The sequence below is a fragment of the Triturus cristatus genome, chromosome 8 (assembly GCF_964204655.1).
Source record: "Triturus cristatus chromosome 8, aTriCri1.1, whole genome shotgun sequence".
NCBI lineage: Eukaryota > Metazoa > Chordata > Amphibia > Caudata > Salamandridae > Triturus > Triturus cristatus.
In genome coordinates, this window is record NC_140591.1 from 861318841 (window position 1) to 861335718 (window position 16878).

The 16878-nt window shown below is 44.9% G+C and overlaps 1 protein-coding gene and 1 long non-coding RNA gene across 2 annotated transcripts in view; one reads left to right on the forward strand and one right to left on the reverse strand.

Moving 5' to 3' along the window:
* The window catches only part of LOC146805184 (uncharacterized), a 1401767-nt gene that overhangs the window by 105996 nt on the left and 1278893 nt on the right, over nucleotides 1–16878 (reverse strand). Inside the window, exon 16 of the mRNA XM_085622379.1 lies at nucleotides 14619–14663. Coding sequence (XP_085478505.1) covers nucleotides 14619–14663 — 45 coding nt within the window. The remainder of the gene's footprint in view (nucleotides 1–14618; nucleotides 14664–16878) is intronic.
* The window catches only part of LOC146805185 (uncharacterized), a 150156-nt gene that overhangs the window by 20609 nt on the left and 112669 nt on the right, over nucleotides 1–16878 (forward strand). The window lies entirely within an intron of this gene.

Below are 16878 nucleotides of genomic sequence, written 5' to 3' on the forward strand. Positions count from 1 at the left end.
GCACCCCTGAACCTTAATTCTCAGTGTAGGAATATAGGATATGTTTTCATGATTACCCCCATCCTTTGCCTGGTGTTATGCTGTGTCTGACTAGTCTGATGGGATCCTGCTAATCAGTACCCCAGTCTCTGTGCCTTTTCCCCTAAATAAGATATGGTGAGTACTTAGGTACCCCAGATTGGCCACTGGTGTACGCTTATAAGTTACTAGTATATGGTACCAAAGTACCCAGGGCACAGTTACACCAGGGGCTCCCATGGGCTGAAGCATGTATTGTGCCACCCAAGGTAGACCACTCAAAGTGTGACTGCAGGCCTGCCATTAAAGCCTGTGTAAGCTGATGCTAGCACCACTTACAACAGATATAAGTTTCCTTATAACTGAGGTCACTGCACTTAAAACCTATAAGCAACCCAAAAGGCAGGCCTTCCAGTCCTGAAGGCAGGGTGCTCGGTTCTAAGTGTGAGGGCACCCCTGCATGAGCTGGATACCCTACAACCTACAGAGTCCAGTCTCCCGGGTTGTAAGTGCATCAGACATTATCATATATAGAGTGGCTATGCGTCATAACGCGAGGACCATCGCCAAACTGGCTGTAACGAACCCTGTCATATTTGCAATCAAATCATACCTCGCATGATTCCATGCACTGTAAAGCTCCTCTGGGAGGCCCTCAGTGCTCATGGTACCAGTCTTCCAGAACTGGACATGTGGTACTTTAAATTTTGGGACCGCGTAGGAGGCATGGCCCTACCCTGCCTATTTCGGTATCAGCGAACCGCGAATGGCCAATGCGGTATGTACAAGTGTTTTGCATAACGTTTCATCGATAAATTCACTTTGTATACGATATTACACATTGACTTCGTGGGTTCCATTTTAGAGCGGTAGCCATCTTATGGTTGCCCTCACATAGGCTGCACATTAAGGACAAGCACAGGCCTTCAGAACACATGTGCCTTCTATTGACTTCTCTGTGACCTGTGCGATTTGGCTCCACTGCCCGAGGTCAGTCCGGTCTCACGAGCTCCCCTTCCTACGGCCACGTGTGATTAGCATCAGGGTTTGACACACCATAAAGCCTTTCATCCCACACAAGCCCCCGACTAATCTCTCTCACACCTGACTCTGCTTCCTGCTTTATGGCCTGTTTTACGAGGAGGAGGTGCCCGTGTTTATTGGGGTCTACTGATATCTGATGAGGGATCTGAGCCTCGCTGGGTAAATGATTGTGGGCTGGCTGAACTGAAATGTGGGATGATCATCATGACTCTGCCTTTTCGTTTGTAATCAATACATATGAATGACCATATCGTAAAACGAGGAATGTGTGCCTGAAGCATGATATTTTGTATATAAGGAGAAGACTGGTTTTGTAACTTTGAGCAGTCTCCTGAGAACATACCCGTGTGTACTTCTAGGATTGCTGTTACTGGCTGCAGTCAATAATAAAACGATCTTTGACGCCACCGCAAGACTCTGTGTTTCTGTGGTCCAAGACAGGAAGAACTCGAAGTCATAGGGTGCTACCCCTGGCACCGCTGGGTTCCTAAATAACCCAGTACTTCAGTTGGCGCCCAACTCGGGGCGATTTCAGCGGTACTGGTCCAAGCCAGAGGTTCGTGAGGAGCTTCGTGTGGAAATTCTGGAGGAAGGCCGCCACTTCATCGACCCCTGCATGTCGACGTGGTCCGAAAGTCTTTGCTGCGAGGTTCCCCACTTGCTGGCGGCTACGAAGGACTGCAGCCCTGACTATCGCCCTGTTTTGGACCCTTGATAATTTGGTAGAGCGAAACGATTAACCGAGTCTTCTGGTGACGTCATCGATACCTCAGTTAAGTATAAGTGGAGCGCCTCCTAATTCTTACTTTGGTTCTTAGTTTTGGTATCCCTTCGGGATCGCTTTGATTTGGAGCTTGCAAGCGCCAAAGCCGAAGGACACGTGTATTCACGAGACTATCGCGTTTTGATAATCCTTTGAAGTTTGAAACTAGACTAGTGAGCGAAGATGCCTGGTTCTAGTATATTTGGAAATTTGGTTTGTTTGGGTTGTAAAAGGGATTCCCAATTAGAGGATTCGTGTCCGGTTCCTCCAATTGGAACTCCAACTTATGAGCTTTATGTAAAACATGGCGTGGGCCCCATTGCATATAATGAAGTATGGATCCGATACACCAGGAAGGACGGTGTTTTAAAATGGCCCCAAAATGGTAGTTTCGACGCAGATATCTTAGACAATTTGGAAGTTAAATTATTTAAAAAGAAAGCCCGGCCGGCGATGTTTGATTCTTTCCGCCTATCGCGAAAGGAAGCCAAACAGAAGGAAATTAAATTAGCAAAAAGAAATAAGAGAGAAAGAGGTATGTCGATAATGCAAGCAGCTGTACAATTTAAGGATAATGAGGAGGAACAAATGAATGAGCAGTTACATAGATAGCGTAAACTAGGGATCGATAAATGTTACCCAGTTTTACCGCACCTTCAACAGAATGTGTTAGAAGAAAAGGAGAAAGATCCCCTAATGTCACATTTGCTGAGTTCGCCACCTCCGTATGCGCAGAGTGCTACAGCACCTCCTCAACCCTTGAATGCACAGCCTCCAGTTAATGTGCCGCAAGCCTTCCTGCAGCCGCCAGCTCCTCCTCAACTGGCTCCAGCTCCTATGGTGCAGCCCTCTCAAGGGCCGCCAATTTCGCTACCTGTCTCTTCTGTGCTTCCTGCGACTCTACCTAGTACATCAGCTTCCTCTCTTGGCGTTCTTCCTGATACTACCACTGTACCTGTATCTGCACCCGTTTTTCTTCCCTCTGTCTTTCCCCCCGTTCTTGCCTCAACTTCTCCTTCTGCACGACAACGAATAGCTAGTGTAGTCACTAGTTTAATGTCGCCTCTCTTTGGGTCATCTAGTATGACCCCTGGTTCACAACGTAAGCAGTTGCGTAGTCAGCTGCCTGATTCTGGAGAGAAAGAGGTATTAGACCATATGGCACGTAGGTGGATTGTTTTTTCTTCACTCTATGATGTAGAGTCAGTTGTTAATGTTTTTCACCAATGGGAAGCCCCAAAACAGAGGTATGTGTTTGAGAAAATGTGTGAATTCCTCTGTGAGTAATTGTAGAGACCCAAGCTCACAGGAGTTGTGTCGAGTGCGATTTGATTTTGGAAAAGGTACGATTGTGGGTCCCGATGTAGATAAAGCAGTTGCGACTTTACTGTCCTTCAGGAATGATGATTGTCATCAGTCATTGTTCGAACAGGAGTTACCTGTAGGGAAAAAGGTAAAAGCACGACAATACCCTATGAGAGAAGTCCCTCCGGTATGGAAGGAAGCCGTTGCGGCTGATGCCGGTCGCGGCATTGCTGCTGCTCCAGCTCATTTCCAGCGTGTTTGGGTGCATGTCCCTTGGAAACGATCTGAAGTAATAGCGCTTAAACAGACATTGCCTGATCCCCGTAAAAACCCTGCAGGATATTATAAGGAGTTGTCACAGACTGCAGGATCATGTATCATGAATCTAGCTGATATAGATATGATGTTTGGAAATGTTGTTCCACAGCCTTTGTGGGCATTGATTCGTAATGCAGATCATGCTGCAGAGTTAGGTGACACATGGGCTAATGTCATTGCTGCAGACACTAGACAAGTTGGTGGTGCGAAACCTGAGCCCTTAGTAGCAGAACACCCTGGTAGAATTATTACCTACATGAAAACTTTAATGCCCGCGATGCGCGTAAATTGGGATAAATTTTCCGCATGCAAACAAAATAAAGATGAAACAGTGTCTGATTTCTTTACAAGGTTTGAAGAAACATTTATTGACCACAGTGGTCAAGATATGAGTACTGAAGGTGGCCAACGGTTATTTGTTGATAAATTTGTGCATAATTTGCTTCTCGAGATTCAGAGAGTTCTTGGGCTGTTTCCTCATCAGCGCAAATACTGGCTACTGCACAGTATTACGAAAATAGAGATAAGGATGAAAAAGATAAAGCAGACAAGAAAACGAAAGAATTAAAAACGAAGGTTCTTTTACAGCAAGCTTACCCGCCACGTGGCGGCCAGAGTAATTATCAGCAACCGCCACAGTTTCAGAGAAACGTGCAAAGGTACGAGTATTCTCAACCGCGCGTTCCTGTAGGCCCTAATCAATGTTCATATTGCAAGGAAGAGGGTCATTTCAAGTATAGTTGTCCTATTCTGTTACAGCGCGCTAATGGCGCTTTTAGCACCAGAGGTAGAGGTGGTCAACAAGCTCCTAGAGGTAGGGGACGCGGGAATGTTCCCCAGAACGCGCGTCCTCTTCCATCTCCAAATACGATCAATAGTTTTGATCAGCAAGCCAATGCAACTGGTAGGACAGCTCAGTACTATAACAATGACTATTATACAGAAGATGAAAATGTAGAAAGTAATGATTACTAGGATAGCCGTAGACAAAGAGAGGGAGTTGTTTCAGTGCCAGTGGATCAGAGTGGACCGTATGTCAAGGTGACTACAGCGGGTGTGACAGAACCTTTTCTGTTGGATACTGGTGCTGCAAAAAGTTCAATTATGCATTCAAAACTCCCTGGCGCACCTTTGTCTGGCGACACAAACGTTTCAGTAGGTTTTTCTGGCGCCCCGGTTAGGAACCCGATCTCTAGTCCTATGCCCCTTTCTGTTGGACCTTGTGAGCTGAAAGCACCCCTTATACTAACGACAGGTTGTGATGAAAACCTGTTAGGATTAGATTTGTTAAAGAGATTACATGCAACATTATATTGTTCCCCCTCAGGAGTACAACTTACACTTGGTAGGGAAGTGATTTCTCCAATGTATTTGTCAAGGAATGAACTGCCAGCTGAATTGTCGTCTCTTCCAGACGCTCTTTGGGCTTCTGGTCTTAATGATGTGGGTCTTTTGGAAATACCGCCATACGTGGTAACTTTGAAAGCCAATGTTAAATTGCCACGCATTCCCCAGTACAAGATCTCTAATGAGGGCGAAAAAGCGTTGCTAGCGATTATCTATGATCTGATTGAAAAGGATGTAATTGAAGAGACAAGAGGTAACGTTTGCAATAGCCCTGTTTTGCCTGTTTTAAAACGTACTGACCCTTCACAGCCACCTGTTTACAGATTTGTGATCGACCTTAGAGAGGTAAATAAGATTGTTGTGCCACAGTTTCCAGTTGTCCCTGATATAATTGCTTTGTTAACTATGATTCCAGCGTCCGCTGCTTGGTTCTCAGTGATTGATTTAAAGAACGCTTTCTTTAGCATCCCAATTGCAGAGGAAAGCAGGGACATTTTTGGCTTCAGTTTAGGAGGTCGTAGCTTCCGTTTTAAACGCGCTCCTCAGGGCTACTGTGAAAGCCCATCAATATACAGCCAAGCTTTAAAAGCACAGCTTGATGCAATTGTTTTACCTAGTGGTGCCACCCTTATCCAGTATGTTGACGATTTACTAATCGCCGCGGATACTGAGGAGATTTGTAAAGAAGCTACGGTGTCATTGTTGCGTCATTTGTCTGCCTTCCATCACAAAGTGTCTCTCTCAAAACTGCAATATTGTCGACAAGAAGTGACCTACTTAGGTCATCTCTTTTCGAAGGAGGGAAGGAAACTGACCCCAGAAAGAATTCAGGCAATTGCAAAGTTGAGCGTGCCAAGAACACAGAGAGAAGTGCGTGCTTTCTTGGGTATTACTTCCTACTGTAGGCAGTGGATCCCGAGTTTTTCTTTGCTGGCAAAACCTTTAATAGCATTGACATGTAAAGATACACCGAATCTCGTCCCATGGTCTGAAGAGTGTCAGAAAAGTTTTTCTGAATTGCGTGAGGCATTATGTTCAGCTCCTGTGTTGGGCACTCCCGACTACAGCAAGCCTTTTACATTGTATGTTCACGAGAAAGAAGGTTGTGCATTGTCAGTGTTGACACAGTCTTTTGGAGACAAACAGCGCCCATGCGCGTATTTTTCATCGACTTTGGATCCGGTAGCCAAAGCATTGCCAAGTTGTTTGAGAGCCACAGCGGCAGCAGCTGTCTCTATTCGACAGTCTGCTGGGTTAGTAATGAATAACACGTTAATTGTGATGGTTCCGCACGCAGTGGACACGTTGTTGAACAGGACCAAGACACAGTACTTAACTAGTGCTCGATTGTCAGGTTATGAGTTGACACTATTAGCGAGTCATGTACACATAAAAAGATGCAACACATTGAATCCAGCTACTTTATTGCCGATTGCAGCAGACACAGATGAGATTGAACAGCATGATTGTCTGTTTAGAACAGAAGAGGAAACAAAAGGGAGAGTGGATCTTAAAGATACTGCCTTGACTGAGTGTGATGGTACCTTATGGGTGGATGGTTCATGCTTCAAACTTCCGAATGGTGATACGACTGCTGCATATGCTGTCACGACTTTGCACACGGTTGTTGAGACCGCACGTATACCACATAACTCGGCTCAAGCAGCAGAGCTAATTGCACTTACGAGAGCATGTGTGTTGTCGAAAGGTATGAAGGGGAACATATACACCGATAGTCAGTATGCTTTTGGCGTGACCCATAGCTTTGGGCGCTTGTGGAAAGAACGTGGATTCCTGACTTCGCATGGAACCAAAATTCAGAATGGTCAGTTGGTGAATGATCTCCTTGAGTCACTGACCTTGCCGCTACAAGTTGCGATTGTAAAATGCAGTGCGCACAAGACAGTTACAGATGATGTCGGTCGCGGTAATGCATTTGCTGATGAAATCGCAAAAGAAACAGCAAAGAATGTAAATAATCGAATGTATGTTGCAGGCCCTGCAAGGTGGGTTGGTGATGTTGGAATGTGTGAAGACACGATAGAGAGCGTGAAGTCCCTTCAAGCTGAAGCCACAGAGAAGGAATTGAGCAAGTGGAGAGAAAGTACGGGTAAATTGGATGAAAAAGGTTGTTGGGTTGATTTGTCAGAACATCAGCGTTGGTTGTTACCCGATGCATATGTGCTTGCAGTGGTGACAATGGCTCATGGAATGGCCCATATTAGTGTAAAAGGGATTTGCAAGTTGTTGGCTCCAGTATGGCAAAATGCTGGAATTCCCAAATGTGCAGAGAATGTGGTCAAGAATTGCATGGTGTGTCTGAAATACAATCCTGGTAGGGGAACCCCAACTCCAGCTGGTCATTTTTGCACCTCCAACGTATCCGTTCGAGGTTTTGCAGCTAGATTTCATCCACATGGAAAGGTGCAACAATTTAAAATATGTACTCGTTGTCTGTGCCTTCTCAAAGTGGATAGAAGAATACCCTTTAAAAGACAATACTGCCTTGTCCACGGCTAAAGCCCTTGTCAAAGAATTTTTCCCTAGGTTTGGAATGCCGAGAATGGTCTGGAGTGATAATGGGAGTGAATTTGTGGGTCGAGTGATGAAAGAAGTATGTGAGGGGCTAGGGATTCAGCAGAAATTCCACGCTGCAAATCACCCCCAATCAGCTGGGCTAGTAGAGTGCTACAATGGCACTCTGAAACTTAAGTTGGCCAAAATCCAGGCGAGCTCCGGTCTTAAATGGCCTGACGCTCTGCCTTTAGCACTCCTATCAACAAGAATGACTGTGCATTCACGAGTGGGACTTAGTCCCTATGAGATCATTTTTGGCCGGCCAGCCAACATATGGGGTGTGCCAAGGCCCACAAAATTCACTGAAATCGAACATCCAATACTGCTTGACTATCTGTATGAATTGACGGCTAAATTGCGCGTTTTACACCAACAGGTGCACGATACTCTGCCTCAAGCCTCTGAAGCCCCAGGACACCCTATCAATCCTGGAACGTGGGTGCTGGTGAAAAATTTCCAGCGGGCAAAGAATGATGAGCCCCGTTGGACCGGTCCCCATCTCGTCCTTCTTTCTACAAGATCGGCTGTCCGAGTGAAAGGAAAGAAGAACTGGATCCACGGCGTCCACTGTAAAAGAGTCCCTTTGCCTTTGCCATATGACCGGTGGGTCCAGGAGGGGATTGCTGATTCTGAAACTGAGACCGTGCCTCGTTTTCTGCCGTTTAGCGATGCGCGTGTGAAAGGAACAAGCTCTGAACAAGAGAGTGACAATATTCTGCAAGAAGCTGTGCCACCGTCAATCCGATTGGATACTACAGAGCCTGAACTTTTGTTTCAAGATCAGACAGTACCCGGACGAGAACGCTATAACTTGAGGCCTAGAACTATGGACAAATAAAAATACTTCTTCTTTGATATTTTTTTGATATTACAGCTCTCCCATCTGAAGGACTTTTTGATTTTTGTTTTTCGAACCACCATCCGGGTTCAGCTGCAGGGTCGCGGTGCCAAGACTTCCGGGTACAGGCCGAAGACGTTAGGTCAATGGTTCTGGTTGGTCTGGGGCGTTCCCTGGACTGACAGGCGTACTCCTTAGCAGAAGATACTCACTCACCGCGAGCGGCACGATTAGAGGATGGAGTTCTTCAAGATGGAGAGACCCGCTGAGGAAATGAACTTTAAGACAAAAATATGTAAAATAATGAAGAGCAAACGTTTTGTATTATTATGTCTGTTTATACTATTTAGTATGATGGTGTTTACTGTAGGTTATGTATTCTTCTCCTCTCAAGTGCCATTTGCACCCACTGTACAGCCTATACCTCCTCCTACTGTCTCCTTACACTCTTTTCACCCTCTGCCTGAACACGAACAAGCTAGACGGTCTGAATTTGTAAACAACTCGTTTATTCAACTCCTGCACCAGCACCAACTAGTTATGAATACAACCAATTGCTGGGTGTGTGGCTTAATGCCACATACCATTAACAAGGGTATCCCGTATCTAGTGCTGCCGTTTAGCTATAATGGATCGTCATGGGCTTTCCAGACTATGTTTCTTTTTGCATTAGATGCCTACTCCCCGCGACAACCGCGTTCCATCAGACCTAGCACAAACAATAAGGCCTTAATGAAAGGAGTTGCTGATATGAGCAGAGATATCGACGCATACTCATCTATTCCCAAGGATGAATTACGAGCTTATGTAGGTTGGAACGCGACGGGGTATAGCATTAGTCTGGGCGAAAAGCAGCGCAAAATTTCATCCCCAATTTGGGTCGTACCCCACATAGGTCGGTTCTGTTTACAAGGTAATGGTCAGAATCCAAGGGCTCAACTGGGGAAAAGTGACTGTACTGAAACGTACACTTTTCCATCACAATTTTCCCCTGCGTTTTTGGCTGCCAAGGGTACATATTTTGTCTGCAATGACCGAGCATTTACATGGTTGCCCCCTGATTTCTCGGGCACATGTTATATTGCAAACTTGCTACCGCCAACATTTACTGCTGCCTCTGATTATCACAAGACCAGAGTTGTGAGAGGCGTTATTAGTCAGGAGGATACTGCCGGTCAGGAAGCGGGAGACTTCTTTTTGGGTTTCCTGCCGTTTTGGGGACCGATGGTCAATAGTAGGAACCTGAGACAACTGACTCGTGTGGTTGAATCCACTGTTAATGTAACGGCTGGTGCCCTTGGTAATTTGACAGCTGATCCCCAAATGGATCGCCTCATCACTTTGCAGAACCGTATGGTTCTAGACGTCATACTTGCAGACCGTGGTGGGGTATGTAAGGTCATCCAATCTAGCTGTTGCATTTTCATACCAGATAACGCTGCAACAGTTTATCAAGCCATCTCCAAACTGCATAAAATATCCGAATCTATACACGTGGATAAAGGAGATTGGTCATTGATGGGGTGGTTCTGGGAACTGATATCTGCCTGGGGATGGAAAATTCTGATGGTCATTGGAATGATCTTAGCCATTCTTTTCCCGTTCTGTCTGTGTATACAGTGCGCTCCTGCGATATGTGGCCTCTGTGCTACATCGTGTATAAGGAAATCTGTATCGAGGGACGAGCTAAGCAATAGGATGATGCTACAGCAACATCTCCATGACCTTATGAATATAGACCTGGACTCGGATTAATATGAGTATAGTTATTGCCTATGTAAGGGCAAAAGGAGGGTCTGTGGTACTTTAAATTTTGGGACCGCGTAGGAGGCATGGCCCTACCCTGCCTATTTCGGTATCAGCGAACCGTGAATGGCCAATGCGGTATGTACAAGTGTTTTGCATAACGTTTCATCGATAAATTCACTTTGTATACGATATTACACATTGACTTCGTGGGTTCCATTTTAGAGCGGTAGCCATCTTATGGTTGCCCTCACATAGGCTGCACATTAAGGACAAGCACAGGCCTTCAGAACACATGTGCCTTCTATTGACTACTCTGTGACCTGTGCGATTTGGCTCCACTGCCCGAGGTCAGTCCGGTCTCCCGAGCTCCCCTTCCTACGGCCACGTGTGATTAGCATCAGGGTTTGACACACCATAAAGCCTTTCATCCCACACAAGCCCCCGACTAATCTCTCTCACACCTGACTCTGCTTCCTGCTTTATGGCCTGTTTTACGAGGAGGAGGTGCCCGTGTTTATTGGGGTCTGCTGATATCTGATGAGGGATCTGAGCCTCGCTGGGTAAATAATTGTGGGCTGGCTGAACTGAAATGTGGGATGGTCATCATGACTCTGCCTTTTTTTCGTTTGTAATGAATACATATGAATGACCATATCGTAAAACGAGGAATGTGTGCCTGAAGCATGATATTTTGTATATAAGGAGAAGACTGGTTTTGTAACTTTGAGCAGTCTCCTGAGAACATACCCGTGTGTACTTCTAGGATTGCTGTTACTGGCTGCAGTCAATAATAAAACGATCGTTGACGCCACCGCAAGACTCTGTGTTTCTGTGGTCCAAGACAGGAAGAACTCGAAGTCATAGGGTGCTACCCCTGGCACCGCTGGGTTCCTAAATAACCCAGTACTTCAGACAGCAAGCAAGGGCTGCTGCTGACCAGAGACATGTTTCTACTCTCCTTCTGCTGAGCCAAACTCGAACTTTAGTGTATTGGGGCAGGGTGAGAAGCTAGCTAGTGCCACTGAGACTGCTTGAAGGGCAAACTTGGTGCCTTCCTTTCATACTCCAGTTCAGAAAGGTTCAGGGAGCAGTTGGCTCCCGCTCTGGCATGAAACTGGACAAAGGACTTCGGAGTATCCTCCCCACTGTCCAGCCCCTCTTCTGGGAGGGACCTGTGGATCAACCAAACCCTTTCCCTAGGGTACTTAAGGGCTTACCTGTGGATAGGTTCTTAGATTTGTCGTGGGACAAGATTCAGATCAGACACCACTTCATCTTTGACCGTCTGGGCATGCTGAACGTCGCCGGACTTTGCTCTGAGCACTGCGACTACAACTGGGAAGACTCCTGCTGCTCCTGGTCTCGTCGTCCTGCTAGTCTACTGTGACATCTGTTGCTGTGCTCCATACAGGAGCCTCACAAGGCCTGTTGACATCCAAGCTGCCTGAAGGAATCACCCTTGAAGTGAAGGAGTCACTTTCCTCAGTGCTTAATTTGTGCCTGTGCTGTCCTGTGCTTAGCACCGGCACTTACTTATCAGGGCCGGGTATACACGTGGCGGCATCTGCATGTCATATATGGCACTGATGATAAGTCTCGGCATGACTTCCTTATTGCGCAGTGTTGTTCTTGTCCACTGACTGAGTACCGGTAAAGAGTGTTGCGCCTGTGAGAGCTGCCTAAGCCAAGATTTATATTATATGATGGCGGCCGCGGCCCTTGGTTCAGTGTTGCCGGTGGGCGGGAGTAGGGACAGTGATTGGGCTAGAATCTTGATGGATTTGGTTCTGCGGGGCTGTGTTCGGCAGGCAGAGTGCACAGATTTTTTTCGGATTGCCAGGTGATGCCCTGGCACACCTGCATGGCCGCACCCCAACCACGAGTCATAAACAGCCTGACTGCGTGGTGAAGCAAAGGCACCGGCCACCAGGCCGGCTATACTACATCCACCACCACAAGTAAACCGTAAGTATGCCATTGCCGTACCAACGCAGCCTTTTCTTTTTTTTTGCGTGGTGGCGTGATGCGGGTCACCATGGAGGTAGCTCCGGCTCCACAATATTCCATGAATGCACTGCAGTGCCTCCCCTGGCCTAGTGGCGGCCCACAACGGCCGGTCGTACACATTATAATTTAGGGCCGGGGTTAAGTTAAAGGCCCTGCTCAGCCCCTGCCCTGAAGTATCCTCCACTAAACAGTTTACTGCTTAAGAGTGGCTAAATGCCATGAAAAGCAGGATGTTGTAGGGGCTGTGGTGTGCGGCAAGCAGCAGGCGCATAATTTAATTGTATTTTAAATAGGCTAACCAAGTTAACTTGCCCTTTCGAGTGAGTTTTAAATGGAAATATTCCTTCAAGGACCTCATTCTACTCAATGTCTTAATTTTGATTCTGGTGCAAACTCTTCTTTCCACCCGGGCCTTATGACTTTGACTATATATGCAGCATAAATATTTATGTGTTCGCAAATGTGACTGTTTCTGTTCTCTGAACATTTAGCATTCCTGTGTTACTGCAGTGCCTCAAACAAGCTCTTTGCAGCATTCACAAGTATGAATGTTGCTGCTAGACGCAAAAAACATATACATAATAATGTAAATCAAGAAAAGAAAATCCAGTTTCTGTTATGTGTCCAGTAAAATTGACCAGGTTTTAAAGTACCATCACTAGAATCAATGTATGTTTTAGGTTTACAGGTGCCACCCTTTGCAACTCTACTTTAGACTTTCATATATACTGTTAATATGTAGAGCGCAAATCAAGTTCAAAGGCAATAAGAACGCAGTGCGCAATCGTGGGGAGGGGACTTAATCTTGGTGTTGTGCAGCAGGGCTTTAAGTGGGATGAAATAACTGAGGGGTCTCTCTTAGGGGCATGGCCGATGTAATTAAGGGTGTTTCTTAAAAATATGTAAGTTAAAAATGTGTCCTTGGCATAGTGTGCCGCCCAACTGATATTTTGCTGCTTCTGCCAGTGCACCCAAATATTTAATACAACAAGTAACATTACACCTACAATAAACCAGGAATATTGACTTTGTCAGTGACTGTTATTTGCATATGCTAAATAAGCAACTACTATAGCTTCCTTATATATAATGTTGAAAATGCTTCAGTTGTGAAATTATGCGACATTGAAATAGCTATAACGAGTCTTTTTGACCTTACATCAAAGGCAGTAAAGGTTGGTACTGCTGTAGAGTAAAAAAAAAAAGTTTCACCCTGAGGATGAGGGTAAAAATGGAGAGGCTGACAGGGACCTGTCGAGACACCTGCTTTTTAGAACTGCCTGTGCTGAGCACCGGCAAGACCCGTCCCACTTAAATCCCTGTTGTGCAGGAGAGATCATGGATAGGAGAAGATATCAAAGTGGGAGGAAGAGCTATTTCATCATTGGGTATAAAGGCTTGAGTATTAAGGCAGGTCTTCATCGGTGATTGTGTGCTTCTTTCCTTTTCAACTGTAGGACTGATGTGGATTGTTTGATATGTGGGAGCATGATGTTTCAGATTCTGGGCTTATAAATTGAGTCCCAGAAGCCTTCCCACCCCCTCACCTCATGCCACACGTTGGTACAGACCTTGGCATAAACTGAAGTCCGACCAACTCTTGTCCCCCTTCTGTTCCTGGGATATCGAAACTATCACTTATAGAGTAAAAGAACAGCTAGCTTATTTTACCTCCATTATTCAAGACACTATAGATAATGTAGCCCCCATGAAGCCACAGACCCATTCCCCAAAACTCACACCCACTAGCTGGTACTCCCCAGCCTTACGAACTGAAAAAAGTCTATGTAAAAAACTTGAACGGATATGGCGACATTCCCACAGTGGGCAAGATAAAGAGCCGCACTGTCCTCATATCATAAAAATATTAAATCCGCCCACAAGCTACACCTTACTCTTCAGCTGGAGCAAGCTGGGAACAATTCTCGAACCCTCTTTCAGATGCAGAAGTCTTACACCAATCCCAGGGCCTGCGAAACTGTGGAATCTCCCTCACAGTTGCTGTGCGACAATATAGCTTCCTTTTTAACCAAAAAAATCGAAAACATCTACCAGAAAATTATCTTGTCCATATAAAGAAAGTAACATTAAAGTGACATTTTTTTCGAGCAGCCTTGCCAGCATGAGGCAAATTTGTGCTCTTGTGTTAAGCCATATAGCTGAGTGGGTTTGAGACTTGAACCTGCTAATCCCCATTTGCTTCACAGAAGTAAGTAGTGCACCTGTCTCATTCTTTTTCCATGTACTATCATCACATAACCTCAATTGAGGCAGGAAAGGGGAGTTTGTCCAACATTTCTGACTGTAAATTGAAACAACCACTGAAATGAGCAATAATTAGGCCAAGCATAATGCATATAATGTGTAGAATGCACATAACACACAAAACAGAAACATCCCAAAAGAGCTACAGTACTATTCTACACCTTCGTGATCAGGGATTGTTGGGTTTTTTACAACTGGACAGAACCCCCAAAAGTGACGTAAGGCTTCATTCCATTTCATCAGTATGTGCTATCTGGAACTGATGGTGGACTGTTTAGATGGGACTACAAATGTCACACAAATTCCTCCAAACCAGGTTTGCCGAATGGACAATGGTTTCAGGCCAGAAAGCTCATTGATTGGGTAAGGAAAGGGTGATCCACTTACTTTGGGACTTCTTCCTCAGTCTCTTCAGAGTGTGTGGGTAGTATGCTGAAAGATAAAAAAATGAACAAACACACCGCTTAATAACTTTAATTTTCACTCTGAGCTGTAATAATGGTGAGCCACAGTTCTTGCTCATCCACTCGTGCTGGGATCACAGAATTTCCTTTAAAAATACTGCACTGCTACATTGGAAATGTACACCTCACTTCAATATTCCAGCCTGAGTTCCCTATCATTGTTTTCTGAAACCAACCAGATTTCAATCCCCATAATGGAATGGATTTAAAAGATACATATGTCACAAAATAGTGTAACTATGACCAGGAGGTTGTCAGTCTTGGTTCTATATTTTGGGCCTACAACTTTTATTAGGTCTGTAGAAAGTTGACTGTGGAGATTTACAGGCTTACATTAAACTAATGATCAGGAGTAAAGTAAGAGCCATGTGTCCAGTCGTTAGTTTTGCTGGGGAGAATCCTTGAGTCATTTACCAGTTTCAAAATGAAGGAGACCAAAAGGAGGATGCTGTCTTTGAGAGGATGCTCTCTCTGATACATTGCACTGGCATGAGGTTCCCTGCAAATAATGATGGTGTAAACTGAGCTAGGATTTTCAATATCATGTTATGATCAGCCTCTGTTAACGATAACCAGGTGGTTTTGGAAGGGTTGCATGGGTTGATCATGGATTTGGTGGATGGACTGACTTGTTCCAGTTTCTACTTTTATTTTCATAAACTTCTAAATGAAAAATTTGCCCGTTTTGGTGGCAATGGATTCACTTATAACTGAGTGAGTATAGCTAGAACTAGGATTGCCAATGTCAACCTAAAGACAGCTTATCCACTTTCAGGTTATGAGTGCATTTGAAGATGTTATGGCCACCATAAAACGCTGTCTTTCATTAATGGCACTTTGTTCAAAAGATTTCTACATCAACCTGGTCAGAGCTAGGCTTAGATACCAATGGGATTGAGCTCTCTCACTCAAGAAGCCAATGTATTAAGCTTGTCATATGTCTGACAGCCTCATTGTCCATGGTAATGGACTCCCAATGATTCTTCTTGCAGGTCCCAATGGCTGCGAGGTAGGTTTTGCTACACTCCATTCTCAGCAAGGTGACAGGAGAAATACAATACATTTTCAAATACGTTGTTGTTCACTTGTGAACAGTAGCAGCTACTTGGATACTGAGCATAAATATGGGGGTCTGAGGAATACCAGATGGGTTATTTCAAGAGTGCCAGCACCATCGCTTTTTTGATAAACATGAGTGAACTATGAAAGTGAAGCATTAATCATGTCACATAAATATTCAATGACTCGGATTGACGATATTTTATGATACTTTCAAGACATATTGTGAGGACAATCTGGTGGGAATAGAGTTATTAGTTTGTTCAATAAAAGAAAGAAGCATCATTGTCTCAAGGAATCTTATTTTTAGGGACAGGAAAGTCTATTGATACACATGATCTCTTGAAAGTTCACAGTTTTTTCCTCATCGCATGAGTATAGGTCTGTTAGGACTTGAAAATATTCTTCGTTATGCAAGAAGAATTACAAAGCCTTGCTGCACATAAGAGGCCTTTGCATTTGTATATGACTGTGGTATGCACTTGATTTTTGCCACCAGATTATTTTACATCTTAGCTTGTGCAACTGAGCTCAGGAATAAACCCTTTTATTGATATATTTCAGTTAAACAAATAAGCCTGTTTTATTAAAGATATTAAGTCTACTTCATTAAAACCTCCATCAGCAGCATAATGTTATTTAATAGAGTTTTAGTGACAGTGTCATCCTTACTCCATGAGAGTTTAGGATGAGAATTGTGCCAATGTTGTCGCAGTTCATCCAAATGCCTGAATTTTATTAGGTTGGGGAGTATGTTAACCTGCAAGTCTATTACATAATTTCACAGGAGAAGGCATATTTGAAGTATGTACTTTTTTAGGTCAAGCCTAGCGTTGCAGAGCATGCGCTGCTCACTTTGCGAGGTATGCAGTATTCAGTATAGTGTGGAAGCTTTGTGGAAGCTATGCCCACTCTTCACCCATCTTTTTCATTGGCTTAGGTCCTAAATGCTGCCTTCCGATTGGTTTTAGGCTTGTTAGTCCCTCCCCATGATGGACATGTCATTTGTATCCATCCAGGGCTACTGGCCCCTTTACTCCGAACACTATTTTCTTCCCTGTCTCCCCCCCCCTGTGACCCCTCCTACAGTCCGTGACTTCTTGCCCCCCACCCCCGTTCGTGCC